Source organism: Vulpes lagopus, chromosome 2 (genome assembly GCF_018345385.1).
Source record: "Vulpes lagopus strain Blue_001 chromosome 2, ASM1834538v1, whole genome shotgun sequence".
Lineage (NCBI taxonomy): Eukaryota > Metazoa > Chordata > Mammalia > Carnivora > Canidae > Vulpes > Vulpes lagopus.
This window is the reverse complement of record NC_054825.1, coordinates 15,680,068-15,698,354: the sequence shown is the minus strand read 5'-3', so window position 1 is coordinate 15,698,354 and position 18,287 is coordinate 15,680,068. Positions and strand designations below refer to the sequence as shown.

At 41.9% G+C, this 18,287-nt stretch overlaps 1 protein-coding gene across 2 annotated transcripts in view; it reads right to left on the bottom strand.

Moving 5' to 3' along the window:
* Nucleotides 1-10,091, bottom strand: part of ABLIM1 (actin binding LIM protein 1) — a 292,836-nt gene extending 282,745 nt beyond the window's left edge. For both annotated transcript variants that reach the window (XM_041745614.1, XM_041745612.1), the window contains exon 1: nt 9,848-10,091. Coding sequence is in view for 1 of the 2 variants with exons in the window: in XM_041745612.1 (XP_041601546.1) it covers nt 9,848-9,860 (13 nt within the window). In the remaining variant the exon portion in view is untranslated. The remainder of the gene's footprint in view (nt 1-9,847) is intronic.
* Between the last annotated feature and the right edge of the window lie 8,196 nt (nt 10,092-18,287).

The window sequence follows — 18,287 nt, the reverse complement described above, 5'->3', positions numbered from 1 at the left end:
CTGCTTTCTTTGTTAGTCTAATGGAGGGCTCAGTAAGACAAAAGATTTTCTATGTACCTCTACTAAATAAGGACTTGCCCATTCAGTTATCATAAAACAAACTATGGATGAATTCCTTAGAGTGATAAATGCATATCACATAATCTTCCCAATAAAACAATGCAACGTACTAGCGAAATACATCTCCAATACATCAGAGAGAGTCATCAAGTAGGTAGTGAGTCCAAGAACAACTGCAGGTAAATCGAACATTTTAAAGCTGCTTCAAAACTGCATTAACTGCAAAAAAGAACCATTCATTTGGGATGCCTGAGTGGCTCAGTGGTTGAACCTCTGCCTTCAGCTCAGGGTGTGATCCAGGGATCTGGTGATGGAGTCCAACATCAGGCTTCCGGTGGGGAGCCCGCTTCTACCTCTGCCCATGTCTCTGCCTCTCTTTCTGTGTGTCTCTCATGAATAAATAAATAAATATTGAAAGAAAAAAAAAGAACCGTTCATTTAAAATGACTGACCGGGGTAGGGGGTACCTGGCTTGATAGGTTAAATGTCTGACTCTTGATTTCAGGTCCAATCTCAGGGTTGTGAGATCAAGGCCTACGGTGGGCTCCAAGATTCTCTCTCTCCCTCTGCCTTTCCACCCACCCCCTCAAAAATAAAAATAAATGAATAAAATGACCACAGAGGGACCCAAGATACTAAACATTTCCATTCCACAATAGCTCTGCACTAGATAATTTACCCCAATAGAAAGTAAATTCTATTATAGAACATGAATTACAGTCCCCCCCACCAAAAAAACCCACAAATACTCCAAAATTTCATTTGGGTTTGACTTTGTACTAAATGTTATTGTCTACAGTAGTAATTACATCTGAAAGTACCAAGTTCCCATGACAGGGAACAGCCAGAAAAAGTGCTGGATTGAAAGGGAGGAAACAGCCAGCCTACGATTTAATTTAAATTTTGATGCTGATAATGTACAATGTAGCTAATGCTACAAATAGATATTCAGAAATTGACCAAAATTCTATCTTTTGAGACAAAGGAATACAATTCTACCAAAGTATGTTCTGGCTAGAAACTATTAGGAAAGCCATGGTCCCAATTTGCCTGGCATAGCCCACTATATAACTGTTGTCCAGTATCCCATCAGGTTTAGCATTTGTGCTAGACAGAAATATCACATTTAGATGATTACTTATATGGTACACACAAAATACATTATATATTCAAATGGAAGAAACAAATGTTGACTAACCCCTAATTGCCCCAGCCACATTCAATGACAAATCCTAACACCCTTTAATATTTTTCTAACCCAAAACCATGAGAATCCTCACCCTGCAGTGTTCATTAAATATTTGAGTGTTCATTAAATATTTGTTAAATTACTTCATTAATTAATATATGAGTACCATTAGTCCACGAATGAATGAGAATTGGAATAAATCTGGCTACTTTAGGAGAAAGGTCCAATAAATATTATCCAATTGAGTATCAGTGAGAAAGGTCAAAAGATCAAAAAAGTTAACTACTGCCCATCACAGTCTTGCTTGCTATCAAAAAATTTACAGATAAATGGTTGACAATTCTATTCTTGGAGGAAGAGGAGAGGAGAAAGCATACATTTCCTTAACTGTGGAATCCCTTTTATAACTAACATAAATTGCAACTCCCCTGGCTTCTGTTCCCTTCTCAATAAAGAACAAATATAATAACAATTTATCCTAGCAAATACTTTTTTTACTCAAATCCAATCTCTCTATTTTCAATTTTTAATAATCTTATTTTAGCTCTATCAATCCCTCTATTGCTCACATATATTCTCCCTCTCTCTCTCTTTTCCTCTCTCATTCTCTCTCTCTCTCTCTCTCCTCTCCTCTCCTCTCTCTCTCTCTCTACCCTAAAACAGTTTCTGGTACCATTTGTACATGAGTTGGTTTTGGCCTGAGGCTGTTGTCTGTGACAGAATGATGATATTTGTGTTCTAGACCATAAGGTATTCACAAAAAAAGCAAAGAGCATACCCGAACCTGCATGGTAGAAAACAAGAGATAAAAAAGGTGCTTCAGGTGAGCCTGCAGGAAATGGAGGGCTGGCTCTTTCCATAGGCTAGAGTCATAGGCACCTATGTAGCCTTGCCATGCTTTTTCTAAGATGGGTAGACAAGACAGGCTACAGGAGAAGACAACAAACTTCAAAATGTTTCTCAAAAAGTCCTTTAAGAAAAATGAACAAAACTGGGTCTTTTGGCACAGCTGCTTTGCATTTACAAACTACACATTTTGAGAGAGAACAATGATACTATACCAGTATAGTGAAGGCAACATGTGCTGTCAATTCCTAGTGACATTATGAAATATAATGAGTACAGACAGACAGTTGGATTTTCATTGATGTGTGTTTGATTATGAACTCTAGGAAGGCTCAATAGATGTCTATGGGATGGAAGGATGGAAGGATGGATGGATGGATGGACATATAGAAGGATGATATTCCTAGAGAATATCATCATCATTCCTGCTACTTTAACCAGGGTGAAATGCTAATAACCACTCACATTCTTTTTCCTTTCTTTATCGAAGTACATTGGAAACCAGGAATCAAGCAGATGAGAACAACCACAAGTGAAGTACATTTGAGGTCTTACTAAGCAGCATCTTGTGAATGGAGCAACAAAATGTCAAACTGTAGCAAGTGATTAGTACTACTTATATCAATGAATACTGATATAGATTAAGTTAGAGAAGAACCTGAAACCATAGGCTCATGAAAAAGAAATATTTCTCCCAAAAAAGATGGTAAAGACTAATTTACCATCTCAAAGGAAATGTTCCATAAATTTTACAAAATTGCATCTTTCATTTTAATGGGCTCTATTAATTAGTGCTGTTTTCTTCCTTCCCTAGAACTGAGTGAATTAGTCAGGTGCACATAAAAATAGGATCAAGTTAAGAACACACACTTCTCCTGGGGGAATGGCCTCACTCCCTTCCCCTTGCTATAGTCGAACATGTTTGGCCATTCTGTATTCGGTCTTCCTGTGTGCCAGCATTCTTAGCACTGGGATGTTCTGGTGTCCAGTACAAACCTAAGGATAAGGCCCCGATAGCCTAGTCTGCCATCTGAAAGGAAACACAAGAGTGGGCTTTTGGCAAAATTTCTACCTCAATGAGAACTGCGGTCAGGATAAAATGTAACTCACTGCAACATTATTTGGTGATAAAATACCATCTCTAATATACATTGTGGGCAGTTGCACAACCAGGGACGAGTTACTCTGAATGTTACCAAGAACAGACCTCTCACTTCCCTTCTCTGCATTTGGAGTTCTCTGTTTAGGAAAAGACTTTAATGTAAAGGCTTACCAGTTTCAGATGTCATCCCTCTGTCTTCCTGTTCTTTTCCTCTTCCCACCACAAATCTCCTGCCCCCAGATTTCCAGATTTTTTCCTCCTCACATACCCTGTGCTTTCACTCCTCCACGTTCCTACCTGTGCTGTTCCTTCTGAAAGGAAAGCACATCTTTAGTGATCTGCTGGCCAAATTCTACTCATCCTCCAAGATCCAACTCAGATTCCATCCCCTCTGTGAAGCAAAGTTGTTCTTGTTATCAGCTGCCACAATTAATTGACCCTCCCATACCTCGATGATAATCTTTATCACATCCTATTCTGGTCAGCTGTGTATATAACTTTACACACACACACACACACACACACACACACACACCTAACTCAGTTTACATTCCTCTGAGATGAGGACTAACCTTTTTAATTGGATTCTGTTAGTCCCTAACAGAATAAACATGGTATTATATTAAGTGATGTAAACTTCCAAATAAGATCAGAAATATGTATATGTTCATAAAATGTTATTTCAGAACTTGACCTAGCCCTCAAAAACACAGAATACACATGGAACATACATAAAATGACTTGATACTCATAATTTTAAATATAAGAGCTGGTCTAAGAATTGGTTTTGCTACAAACTCATGGACACGCATATCAAGTGTATTAGAATAGTTCCCTATGGGAGAAAAGGAATGGGTGAGGCGCCTGGCTGGTCCAGTTAGAGGAGCATGCAACTCTTGCTCTCAGTGTGGTGAGTTTGAGCCCCACATTGGATTTAGAGATTACTGAAAAATGAATAAATAAACTTTGAAATAAATAAATAGGTATCTAAGATAAGGGTCTGATGAACTGATGACAGTGAGCCATGACCTAAGAAAATATGATCAGCCCAAACTTTTTTACCTGAGGTCTCAAAACTAAAAAAAAAAAAAAGAGAAAAAAAGGTAATGCTGTTTACAGATCCAATGTGGGAACAATTTAACCTTCTGAAAATCTTTTCTGGAACATGATTCTTCCATTTGTGGGATACTGATGTCAAAAATTATTTCTCTTATGTAAAAAAAAATCCATTTATTGAATTACAACCCATTTATTTTAATACAAGTTCTAGAAGTGTAATGTGTTGCTGTGTTGATTTTTTTTTTCATATCAAAACTAATAATGGCTAAACTTGGCTTTCAAATATATCTTATTTTCTTCAGTTTGATAAACTGCTTGAGGCTCTGTAACTCACAGAGAAGAAAAACTTAGCTAATACAGGCCAGAATAATGGCCCCCACATAACACCAAATAAAAATCCTCCACGCATTCATCTTTACAGCATCAACCTGGCAAACTGATAAAGGTGGAGTGATGCAACTGGTGGTTGTAACAGCCATCCATTTCCAGGAAGAAGTAACAGAGAAAGAAGAAACAGAATGGAAGTCCTCCCTTTATCAATGAACAGATAGAGTTTATTGAGCCCCACGATAAGCCCCACCATAAGCATAGAAGTGGAAGAAGTCAGCAAAAAGGAGTGTAGCTCTGGGACACCCGAGTAGCTCAGTGGTTGAGCGTCTGCCTTTGGCTCAGGGCATGATCCTGGAGTCCCTAAATCGAGTCCCATATTGGGCTCCCTTCATGGAGCCTGCTTCTCCATCTGCCTGTGTCTCTGCCTCTCTCTGTGTGTCTCTCATGAATAAATAAATAAATAAAATCTTAAAAAAAAAAAAGGAGTGTAGCTCTGATTTTTATAGTCCCTCTGTACCCCAACACTGCGGAAGGAACCACTGTCCAGCAGAGGGCTTTACTGCTACTCTAGAAAGCTGATGGCAGCCCTCGCCCATCTCTCTGCCTTCAGCAGATACAGCCCAGGACTCAGCACGGTCTGCAACCCAAGCCCCTAATGCCAAAGTAAGGACAGTTGAGGCCAATCATGCCCAACTATCTCTCTCATTCCTGCAATCCGACTCATGGAAACGATGAAGAGCTCCCAATCCCTGTTCATTTCCTCTCCCTTCTTATCCCATTCTGCCTTGTACTTCTTCCCTCTGCACATCTGCCACCACTGACAACCTTCCTCTGTGCTATCTGGAACCACAGCTCCTTGTAAACAAAGCTCCCTACATCCTTGGCCTTTCCCCAAAGTGCCCTCTGCATCTCCTGACTCAGCTGAGATTTGGCTCTCCTCTCCCTGGCAAGCATTAAATCCTGCACCAACTTGCTTTCCAGGTCAGCACACATTGTACTGTTTCTTTTCTATGCCCCTCTCTCTAAAAAACCTATCCCTCAATCCATTCTTTGTCATCTGGCTCATCTAAGAATCCAGATCATTCTCCAAGAACACAACTTTCTTTTCTTCAAGATCTCATGGTCCTTACCCCCATGGCTGTATTCAGGGTCACTCTTTTGTATCATCATAATTCTCTCTATATATATATCCCATATTATCTTCCTCTTTCTCTCTGCACTCAGCATATCCTATTTTTATAAGCATTTATGTATTTGTCTCTTCCATAAAACTATGAGATCCTTGACGGTATACACTGGGTCCTGTTCACCAATTGCTGGCACATAACAGGTGTTCAATAAATGTTGAATGAATGAATAAAAACCTATGTCCCTGACTTGAGAAAATGAATGAATGGGGAAGAACTGATACATTTTTTTTCTTTACTGGATTTTTCTCTCAGTCTTTTAAAGCTATGTCTACTTGCTAGCAAACAGAAAGATGTATTCAAGGAAAAGCCAGCTGTCTCCTCTCCCCACCCTTGCCTTTGAGGTAAGTAACCCTGGTGTGTACTGTTCTATGATACTCTCTGTGCCTACAGAGCACACACACATGCACATAGTTCACAAAACTGGGGTTATATATTACATACACTTTATTCTAAAACTTGCCCTTTTTCATTTAAGTGTATCATGGCCATCCCTCCAGATCAAACACATTTTGGAGCTAAATCGTTCTTTCTAAAAGTTGTGTAATAGTCCATTGTATGGATATACCATAACCTAGTCACTCATTCCCCAATAGATGAACATTCAGATTTCTTCCAGTTTTTTTAAAAAATATTTTATTTTATTCATGAGAGACACAGAAAGAGGCGGACATAGACAGAGGGAGAAATAGGCTCCCCCCAGGAGCTCAATGCAGGACTCAATCCCAGGACCCTGGATCATGCCCTGGACCAAAGGCAGACACTCAACCACTGAGCCACCCAGGTGTCCCTCTCTAAAATTCTTAATAAAATCATTTTTCTTATGAAATTCAGTAGTTTTCAACATTTGAAAGATATTTTTACCCCACCATAACCTACAAGCATAGATATTAGAAATAGGCAGAGATCATTTCTTAGATTAATGACATTTATCTTTCCAAAAGTCAAAAGTCTAAAGACCTTCCCATTTATAAATTAGGTATTTAAATAGACACATTAACTTTCTGACCCTGACGCCTTATCTATACTTTCAGGAGTAAGAGGTGAGAGCAGATCTGAATTAGAAAACCATAGCAGGGACTCATGGGTAGTTCAGTGGTTGAGCATCTGCCTTTGGCTCAGGTCATGATCCTGGAGTCCTGGAATCAAGTCCCGCATCAGGCTCCCTATAAGGAGCCTGCTTCTCCCCCTGCTTATGCCTCTGTAACTCTCATGAATAAATAAATAAATAAATAAATAAATAAATAAATAAATAAATAAAATCTTAAAAAAAAAGCTCATAGTTTTGACATCTTTTGTAAATAAATAAATGGCAAACAGACATTTTTCCACACAAGCTCATTTCAGTAGCTATTCTACTAAGTAGTCTGCTAATCACTTGGAATTGTTGTTGTTGTTGTTGTTGTTTACAAATTCATAAAAATAAAAGTGCTTCATAAAAACATTGGAAAAATCCTCAGTCATTGGTAAGATGTAAGAAGTTCTAGTCCTCAAAACAAGTAGGAGGAAACACAATGGGAATAGCAAGTTAACAACAGTAGGGGTCAAGTAGCCTGTTTCCTTCACTCTGCATTTACCAAATGACCCTGAAGGTATCAGGAATTCCAACCTACTTACAAAGACTCTTTCCTTTAAATCTCAAGGATAGGACATTTTTCTCTTTCTTTTTGGTAAATCAATGATTGAGATGTTTACTATAATATTCAAAGGACTAATAACAAAAGACTGAAAGACCGCAAAACCATGTGATGTGATCAGAGGTCAGACAGACCTGGATGGAAATCAGGATCTGCCACTTACCAACCATTTGAGCTCAGGCAAGTTACACAATCTTTCAATACCTCAGTTCCTTCATCTGTGAAATGGGGAGGTAATAACAGTATCTACCTGTTATTGTGAAAATTCAGTGATTTAATACATGTAAAGTACCTGACACACAAGAAGTCTGCAATAATGGGTATTAATTATCATGGCATTTTGCCCCCGCAATGTTAGTCGGATTTTTAACTGTTAAATGCAAAATTATCAACACAGAATTTGTCTATGTCTGATTCCAAATCATTCTTCTTGGAACTAGGTTCAAGAAGAAATATGGGAGAAATATTGAGAAATATCTCAGGCCAACTTAAGGCTCTACTCCTCTGAATCTGGGGCCATCCTCATTCATATCCTCAGATAAGCCACAGAGACCCTATAATAAAAAGGACCACAGACAAGGAGAAACTTCTAAGTGTGTGTGTGGGGAGGAGGAGGGGGTGTTTCTTAATGCACTTGATGCTTGGTTTCTTAATGAACTTGATGCTTCTTAGGACATACCAGGTTCCTAGTAGTTACATGGTTCCTACATTGCGCAAGGTACTGTACTAAGGGGTTTTGGTGATGTAAAACTGTATCAGAAGTGGATTCTGACCACAGAGACCTTTACAAACTACAAGAGATATTCCTCACATGTTCTTTGTTGTACTTAGGACAGAGATCAGGACCAAAATCCTCAGTGTTAGAATACAGTTCAGAGATTGTACAGCTGGAATAATTTGGAAGATCCCATACACACACCCAGTCCCCTCCAGTCATTCTCTTCCATCCTCTTTTTTTCTTTCTTTAATCACAAATCATTAAGCAATATTAGGCAGGTAGTATCTTGGGGCCTCGTGTCACTTCTATAGCCCAGTATCTACAAATATAAACTCTGTCTTCCACCTAGCCCTTACCACCTCATTTCCAGGTATGGAGCCAACTGACCATATTGCCAGATCAACAAAGACCTTAAAAAGTCCTTAAAAAGAGGGATCCCTGGGTGGCGCAGCGGTTTGGCGCCTGCCTTTGGCCCAGGGCGCGATCCTGGAGACCCGGGATCGAATCCCACGTCAGGCTCCCGGTGCATGGAGCCTGCCTCTCCCTCTGCCTGTGTCTCTGCCTCTCTCTCTCTCTGTGACTATCATAAATAGATTAAAAAAAAAAAAAAAAAAGTCCTTAAAAAGAAATTTAAACATTAGAAATTAGTCTACTCGTTACATGCCCCAGAGTGAACCCTGTAAAGCAGCACTAAATTATCCAACACGTCATTAAATTCCTTAACTGCCCCCCCTCCAAAAGCAGAGTTAACCCTTCAGAATAAAAAAAAAAAAAAAAAAAAAAAAAAAAAAAGACACAAAAACAACTCTGCAACTCTTTTAAGTTTTACGGTATCAAAAAGGGTGGTACTTACTGCTTTGCAAATAAACTTTCTAAAGATAATCAATATTTTCCTTAAACGCTTATGACAGAGCAACCAAGTCACTTCATTTTAATTGCTGGCAAACTGCACAATGACTTGATCTCTTTAATATTTCACTCATAGTAGCAGCCCCTGAGCTATGACTAACCCACTCTTCCCAGCATCACCACTGGCTCCAGATGGCAAAAAATACATTCCCTTCACTCTTGCCTGAAAAGCAATTTGGATTTTTCCTTTTTTTTAAATTTTACTTTCACCCGGTTTTACCTGCAGTCATTGTTTCACTCCAGAAAGAAAACGGGTGGGGCGGGGTGGGGGTGGGGTTGGAAGAAGATTAATGCTAAAGAGGAGTACAGGTATAGGGAATCTACTTTTTTTTTTTTTTTTTTTAATGGGGGTATAAGCACTGCAGCTTTAAATCTTACTGCATCAAGCCCTGGATTCCTTCCATCACCAAGCTGCAAAATGGTAACAAGAAAGGAGGAAAAAAATGCCTCTTCCTCTCTCCCGGACAGCCCTTGGGGCGGCTCCCCAGGTCGGCAGCGGGAAGCCCATCCCCCCCGCCCTCCCAGCCCAGCCGCGCGGCGCGGACAGGTGAGCCAGGCACCGGCCTCGGCCCTCACGCCTCACCCGCATCCGGGGACCAAGGTCAAGGGCGACGGCTGCCTCCCACACCCCCGCCCCCCGCAGCCGCCCGCAGCCGCCCGGAGCCCAGGGATCCGCCGCCAAAGTTTCAGGCCGGGCTGGGCCAGCGCGGCCCCCGCAGCCCCCCGCGCCGCGCACCTGCCCGGCCCGCCCAGGTGCCCCCGCCGGGCCTGGCGCGGGGGCGGCGGCCGGTCCCACCTGGTGCCACTCACCCCTGGCCGACATGGTTCAGGCAGCGGGAGCCGAAGCAGGGAGGGAGAGGAGCGACCCGGCGGGCGCGGGGAGGGAATTATCCCCGGAACGCACCGCAGCGCAGCGCACAGGCGCCCGCCGCCCGCGTGGGGAGGCGGCCGGCAGCGCGGGGACCCGCCCGCAGGACACCTGGACGCCCGCGGGGCGCTGCGAGCCGGGCAGGCGGGGCCGCGGCCACCAGGGGACCGGCCGCGGGGCGCGGCGGCGCTGACAGCCCGCGGCCCGCGCTGGGCGGGGCCCGCCCGCCCGCCGGCCTCCCCCGCCCCCGGCCTCCAGGCCTCCCCCGCCTCCCCCGCCCCCGGCCTCCAGGCCTCCCCGCCTCCCCCGCCTCCCCCGCCCCCGGCCTCCAGGCCTCCCCCGCCTCCCCCGCCCCCGGCCTCCAGGCCTCCCCCGCCCGCCCGCCGGCCTCCCCCGCCCCCGGCCTCCAGGCCTCCAGGACTCCCCCGCCTCCCCCGCCCCGGCCCGGCCCACCCTGTCCTGGGCTGCGGCGCCAGGCGGGGCTTTTGTCCCCAGCGAGGTGGGGCGTGCACTAGGGGGTCTGCGTCTTCCCCTCCCCCCCCCCCCCCCCCGGCTGGGATTCTTGATTTAAAATAATTAATAACAATATTGTGGCTGTTGTTAGGGGCTTTGCAGCCTCCTGCTTTGGTCCCCGAGAAAGCAAGCAAGAAAGGGCCGTTCTGCTCCCTCCCCTAAGTGATGCCTCAGGGGGGCTTGGCCCTCAATGGGTACAAGGCCTTGGGCAGCTCATACTTGGGGGGGGTCAAAGCAGAATTAGTGACCCACGCACGAGCCCTTTCCAAGTCGTCTGGGTGGGATGGGCGGGACTCCTCTTCGGAGGCCTTGGAGGTAAGCCCTGCAGACAGAGCTTAGCTTAACGGAGCCGCCCAAGGAATGTCTGTGGACACCTCTGAAGTGTCACAGCTCGGCTAGGTTGGAGACTAGGGTGCACGCTCCAAACAAATCCGCTTTTTGCATATGCCAGGGTAAAAAGAATATACAAAAACAGCCTTCTAGAGCCCAGAAGAGAAACCTTGATGGTGGAGCCTGATGGTAGTAAGCAACATAACATAGCCACCAGATCCAGAAGTTATAAACTGAAGACGTGGACTTCTAAGCTTTCGGAACAATCAACAGTACCTTATTTAACCCGTAAGACTGGTGGGAGAATTCCAAGTTTCAGGAATTCACACTCACTCCCTTCTCTGTCAGCTCTTCCTCCTTGCATGCTCACAACACATATTCTAGTTATTTTCTACGTGGGCGCTTCCCAAATCCGTCCTCAGAGGTGCAATAGGTGTGACAATCCAGAAGTATTCAAAGAACGGATGAACCTAATAGCTCCAGGGGGGGTAAAATAACAAATTGGTGGAAAATTGAGCATCATCAAAGAAAGCCCAATTGAATGATCATCTGGAGAAGGAAATAGCTAGAAAAAAGATAAGTGATGAAAGTAGAAATTCTCACATTCAACTACCCACTACAAAAATTAACTCATTCATCCATCTTGACCACATTTTTTTTTACTGTATTCTAGGTGACAAACTTGCCAATAAATCACAATCCAGTTGGTTCGATCTCAAAATAACTCTTCTTTCTGGCTATCCTCAACCCACTATTAACCCTTCTCACCCAAAGAATGATTACATGAATAGGCTACCTGACTTCCCCACATCCAGTCTCCACCTCCTCCAGGTGATTCTGCCGATAACCTTGAGGATAGTTTTCCTAAGACACTGTTTATACTCAGGTATCTTCACACTCCCAAACTTCCTGTGAATCCCCACTGATCTCAAGATAAAGCCTCAACATTTCAAAGTGTCTTCATCTACACAATGAATCCATTCAACAGAATTTCATTGAAATATACCATGTACCATTCTCTACAGTAAATACTAGAGTTGTAATGGTGAACAAGATAGAAATGTCTACATGGAGGCTAAGGTCTACAGAGATTTTTAAGTCTTCTATAATCTGTGCTCTCCTACCTCCCCAGCATCATCCTAGCTACTACCCTAAGGAAGTGCTGTTGTAGTACAACTACTTTTGTAGATGGGATACTGTCCCCTGTTTCTCAATAATATTATAATATCCAGTGTCTCTCATTCCCATTGCTCATTCTCATTGCTCTTCCCAAATGCCCTTCTTCTCGCCCAAATTAACTTATACATTGCCTCCTCATAAAATATTCTCCAGCTACCTTAACCCACACTGGGGATCTCCTCGTTCTCTCAACTTCTATAGCCTGTATTTTCAGAGCCACCCATTTTTACTTAATACAATGCTGTGCGTTGCTGTTGAATGGTTTGGGTATATATGTTTCCTGTCTCCCCAACTGTTTTTAAGTTCCTTGAAATCAGAGACTTGGATAGTTTTGTGGAATTGAATTTGTTCTGGAAGTATATTACAGGACATTTTTATGTCAGACACAAATTGGAAAAATTGGGAAATTGTAAGTTTATTGTCAAAGATTATCTTTGACTAGAGCAAGTTTTCCCTATGAATTTAGCATTAGCCTTCAAGTTATGAATCAGTTCAGCTTTTTAATATTATATGATTTGCTTATATTTTGGAGTTACGAGAGTTTGAAATACCTTTGAGGATCAATCATGACATCCCAGAATCTCTTCCTGTGATGTTAGAACTCTAAAACTCATTCTTCCTACCATATAGCACCAAGTTTCTGTTAGTAGCTTAACATTCTAACAACTTCTCATCTAAAATAACTGATAATACTTTAGAAATCATTGTAAAAACAATGTGCAAAGGTGCAAAGAATTTTAAGAGAAAAATTAAATGCCAATTTTTTGGCACTTGCTTCTGTGAGTGGGGGGAGGGGCAGAGGAAGAGGGAAACAGAATCATAAGCAGGCTTCCACACAGTGTAGAGCCCAGCACAGAGCTCTATCTTACAACTCTGAGACCATGCCCTGAGCTGAAATCAAGGGTTGGAACCACTCAGGTGCCCCTATGTGCCAGATTTTTAAAGTCCGAAAACAATTATATTCTATTGGTTGAAATTATAAAAAGGAGTTTGTATATACTACTAAGGGGAAAAAAACACATTTCAGTCTGTGTTTGAAAAAGATGTTACTATTTGATTCTTGCCAAAAATACCCTTTCAATTTCTTCTCTCTTTTTTAAAGATTTTATTCATTTATTCATGAGAGACACACAAAGAAAGGTAGAGACATAGGCAGTGGGAGAAGCAGGCTCCCTGCGGTGAACCTGATGAGGCCATCCCAGGACCCCTGGATCACGACCTGAGCCAAAGGCAGACACGCAAACACTGAGGCACCCATGTATCCCTCAACTTCTAATAGAAGGAAATTTAGCATACATTATCAGAATTTCTATTTTTTATTGATTTTTTTAAAGTTTTAAATTTTAATTCCAGTATAGTTAACATACAATGTTATATTGATTTCAGGTGTATAATACAGTGATTTGATACTTCTATACATTACTCAGTGCTCATCATAAGTGTACTCTTTAATCCCCATCACCTGTTTCACCCATCACCCCACCCACCTCCCCTCTGGTAACCATCTTCTTTATTGATTTTTTAAATGATTGAATATTGATTCTTACTCCCACAGCTTTTCAACTGCTGACTTACCATCATTTCTCATTCTGAACTTAAATTTCTCATAAGTAACATGACAATAATTCTATGTTTTGTATAACTTCAAGTTTTAAAAAAAGGCAAGCTGAGCTGTTCAATGACTTTTTAGCAAACAAGTCTGAAATTTATACCATGTAGTAGCCAATGAGGAAGTTATGGCAAACAGTTAGATAAAGTCCCTGTCCTCACAGACATTTGCATTCTAGTAGACAGATATACAAGCTGGAGAAGCTAGACCTAAGACTCTTCATTAAGCCAGGCCACTAAAAGGGGTTACAACGATCCCACATCAGTACCATCCATGGCTCCCAAGAGAAGCAAACAAAAATCTTATTTTGGTAAAAGCATTCCTAATTTAGACCCCCTGGATTCCACAGATGATCAACCAAAAATGAGGTCATAATAAAAAAATTACGAAATACATAGGGTGCCTGGGTGGCTCAGTTGGTTAAGCATCAGACTCTTGATTTTAGCTTAGGTCATGATCTCAGGGTCATGATATCAAGCCCCACATCAGGTTCTGTGCTGAGCATGGAGCCTGCTTAAGATTCTCTCCTCCCACTGCCCCTCTCTGCTCATGCTCTCTGCCAAAAAATTTTTTAAATTTAAAAATTACAAAAATAAAATAAAAGTTGAAATATATAATGTAATAAAATAAAATAATAAAAGATATAAATCACAAAAATGAGCCAACAAGAGACTATCAAAAATGACCAAGTAAATTTCAAAAAGAACCAAACAGAAATTTAAAATATCAACAGATTTTTAAAAAATTCAATGGATAGGTAAAACAGAAAATTAGTTGGAACCAAAGAAAGAATTACTGAAGTGGAATGTAGATATTAAAAACTACTAAGAATACAACTCTGAAATATAAAGAGATGGATAATACAAGAAAGGTTAAGATATATGAAGAAAAGGATGAGGACTAATGTATAGTTAACACATTAATTATAATTAATAGAAGTCCTACAAGAGAATAGAAATCATGGAAGAGAAATGCCATTTCAAGAAATAACAGCTGAAAACTTTATAGAAAACCATAAATCCATAGATAAAGGAAATACAGCATATATCAAGCATGATGAATAAAAATTACATTGACTTGAAACTGAACACTGAAGACATTTTAAAAAGAAGACCAGAAAAGCAAAGAGAAGACACACAGCTTATAAAGAGATAGCAGACTGACAACAGACTTCTTGATGGGAATGATGAAAACCAGAAGACAATGAAATTCGTTTAGACTATAACTAGTCATTTAATATTGCATAAACAACAAAAATGTCTTTAAAACATGAGGGCAGTGGCACCTGGGTGGCTCAGTGGTTGAGTGTCTGCCTTTTTTTTAAAGAACAAACATTTATTGAATACTTCACATGTGCCAGGTGCTGATATACTGATAAAAATTTAATGTCTCATAAAAATGCCAAGTGATTTTTAAAGTATATTAAAAATTATCCCGGGGATCCCTGGGTGGTGCAGCGGTTTAGCGCCTGCCTTTGGCCCAGGGCGCGATCCTGGAGACCCGGGATCGAATCCCACATCAGGCTCTCGGTGCATGGAGCCTGCTTCTCCCTCTGCCTGTGTCTCTGCCTCTCTCTCTCTCTCTGTGACTATCATAAATAAATAAAAATTTTTTTAAAAAAATTATCCCAAAGTAGGACAATTGGGGACTGAGCGACGAGAGCCCCCACATCTCCTGAGCACTGGCGCCAGGGCAGCAGGCTCTGCAGCACAGGCTGGGCTTCCACAGCCGTGAGGAGCAACCGCACAGTCCCTGATTTTCAAGAGCCGATGTTGGCTTTCTGCCCCCACACCCACGGCTCTGCCGTGCCTCTCGAGGACGTGCACAGCCAGAGCACTGCTGCGTGGAACACCACTGCTAGCCCCGTTTGAGAGAAAGGAAAGCTCTGCTTGGCAGTGATGAGTGTCACTTCCGATCAGGTTTTGTTAGAAAAGCGAGTCCTATTGGGTGGGGAAATGTTATACTTCCTCCACCCTGTAAATTTGAAGGAAATGTGACATTTAATGAAGTCGTGTTCAACTATCCCACGTGGCCAAAAGTGCCCGTGCTCCAGGGGCTGAGTCTTAAGGTGAAGAAGGGCCAGACCCTGCTCCTGGTCAGCAGCAGTGGCTATGGGAAGAGCACAGTGGTCCAGCTCCTAGAGCGCTTCTATGACCCAGTCGCTGGAACAGTGCTCTTAGATGGTCAAGAAGCAAAGAAACTTAACATCCAGTGGCTCAGAGCCCACCCTGGAATTGTGTCCCAGGAGCCTGTCCTGTTTGCAGCATTGCTGAGAATATTGCCAGGATGAAATTGTGAATGCATCCAAAGCAGCCAACATACATCCTTTCATCGAGACCTTACCCCATAAATATGAAACAAGAGTGGGAGATAAGGGAACTCAGCTCTCAGGAGGTCAAAAACAGAGGATTGCTATCGCTCGAGCCCTCATCAGACAACCTCAAATCCTATTGTTGGATGAAGCTACATCAGCTCTGGATACTGAAAGTGAAAAGATTGTCCAAGAAGCCCTGGACAAAGCACGAGAAGGCCGGACCTGTATCATGATCGCCCACCACCTGTCCACCATCCAGAATGCAGACATAATAGTGCTGTTTCAGAATGGCAAAGTCAAGGAGCATGGCACGCATCAACAGCTGCTGGCTCAGAAAGGCATCTATTTTTCCATGGTCAGTGTCCGGACTGGGACACAGAACTTAGGAACTCTTGCTATATCTTAAAAATAAATACAAAATAAAACATTTTTTCTGACTTAAAAAAAAAAAAACTCAGGGCTTAATCCCACAGGGAGCCTGCTTCACCTTCTGCCTGTCTCTGCCTCTCTCCGTGTCTTTCATGAATAAATAAATAAAATCTTCTAAATAAATAAATAAATAAATGGCAAAATAAAGATATTTTAAGATTAAACAAATAATTATATTTCCACTAATTTCTGCATTATATATATAATGTTAAGTATATAGAAAGAAATGATCCCTGTTAATAGGTATGAGATAGAAGAATAAGGGAAAAATATTTGTTTATATGTAGATAAATCTAACCAAGTGTTAACACATTTGAAATTATAAAGTAGGGTAAAAATTTGTTCTTTTAAAAGATTAAGAAAATATACAACCTTTAGTGAAATTGGTTAAGATACAAAAAAGGCATTAATGAACAATATTAGAGATTGAAAGAGATATTTAACTATAGGTAGAGCACATGTTTAAAAGAGGCTATGGACAGGGGTGCCTGAGTGGCTCAGCAGTTGAGCATCTGCCTTCAGCTCAGGGCATGATCCTGGTCCGGAGATCAAGTCCCACATCAGGCTCCTTGTGAGGAGCCTACTCCTCGTCTGCATCTCTCGTTCTCTCTCTCTCTCTCTCTCTCTCTCTGTGTGTGTGTGTGTGTCAGCCTCTGTCTATCTGTGTCTCTGTCTCTCTCACTCTCTCTCTGTGTCTCTCATGAATAAATAAAATATTTTTTTAAAAAGAGGCTATCGACTGGGGACATCTGGCTGCCTCAGTCAAAAGAGCATGAGACTATTTATTTATTATTTATTTATTTATTTATTTTTGAGATACAGGGAGAGCTGGGGGAGAGGCAGAGAGAAAGGGAGAGGGAGAGAGAATCTCTAGCAGACTCCCCACTGAGTATAGACCCTGACATGGGGCTTGATCTCACAACTCTGAGATCATGACCCAAGCTGAAATCAAGAGCCAGATGTTTAACCAACAGCTACCAGGCACCCCTCAAATTTCTATAAACCACTAACAAAGAGAAAATCATATAAGTGGCTAGAATAAAAAAGATATACTACATGCAGAACAACAAAGGTAAGAAGCAGAACAGACTCCATAACAGACCTAAACTATAAAGAAGACAATAGAAAGACTTTTTTAAGTGTTGAAAGAAAAAACTCTCAAACTAGACTTCCATATCTAGCAAAAGTACTCTTCAGAAACATTCAAAGCTTTCTTCAACAAACAAAAGCTGAGAAAATGCATCACCAGCAGACCTATACTATAAGAACGTTGAAGGGATCCCTGGGTGGCGCAGCGGTTTAGTGCCTGCCTTTGGCCCAGGGCGCGATCCTGGAGACCTGGGATCGAATCCCACATCGGGCTCCCGGTGCATGGAGCCTGCTTCTCCCTCTGCCTGTGTCTCTGCCTCTCTCTCTCTCTCTCTCTGTGACTATCATAAATAAAAAAATAAAAATAAAAGAATGTTGAAGAAATTTCTTCAGGAAGAAAGAAAATGATACCAAATAGAATCAAAGAGAACCAGACTCAGACATAACCCAGGTTTCAGAATGACCATACAAGGGATGCCTGGGTGGATCAGCGGTTGAGCATCTGCCTTCAGCTCAGGGTGTTATCCCTGGTCTGGGATTGAATCCCACATTGGGCTCCCTGTGAGGAGCCTGCTTCTCCCTCTGCCTATGTCTCTGCCTCTCTTTCTGTGTATCTCACAAATAAATAAATAAAATCTTTTTTTTTTTTTTTTAAGATTTATTCATTCAAGAGACACAGAAAGAGAGAGGTAGAGACATAGGCAGAGGAAGAAGCAGCCTCCATGCAGGGAACCCAATGCGGGACTCGATCCCAGGACTCTGGGATCATGCCCTGAGCCAAAGGCAGACGCTCAACCACTGAGCCACCCAGGTGTCCCAATAAATAAAATCTTAAAAGAAAAAAAACAAAAAAGAATGACTAGACAAGAACTTTAAGGTAACAGTGAATCTGGATCTGGTGGAAAAGAAGGACAGATAA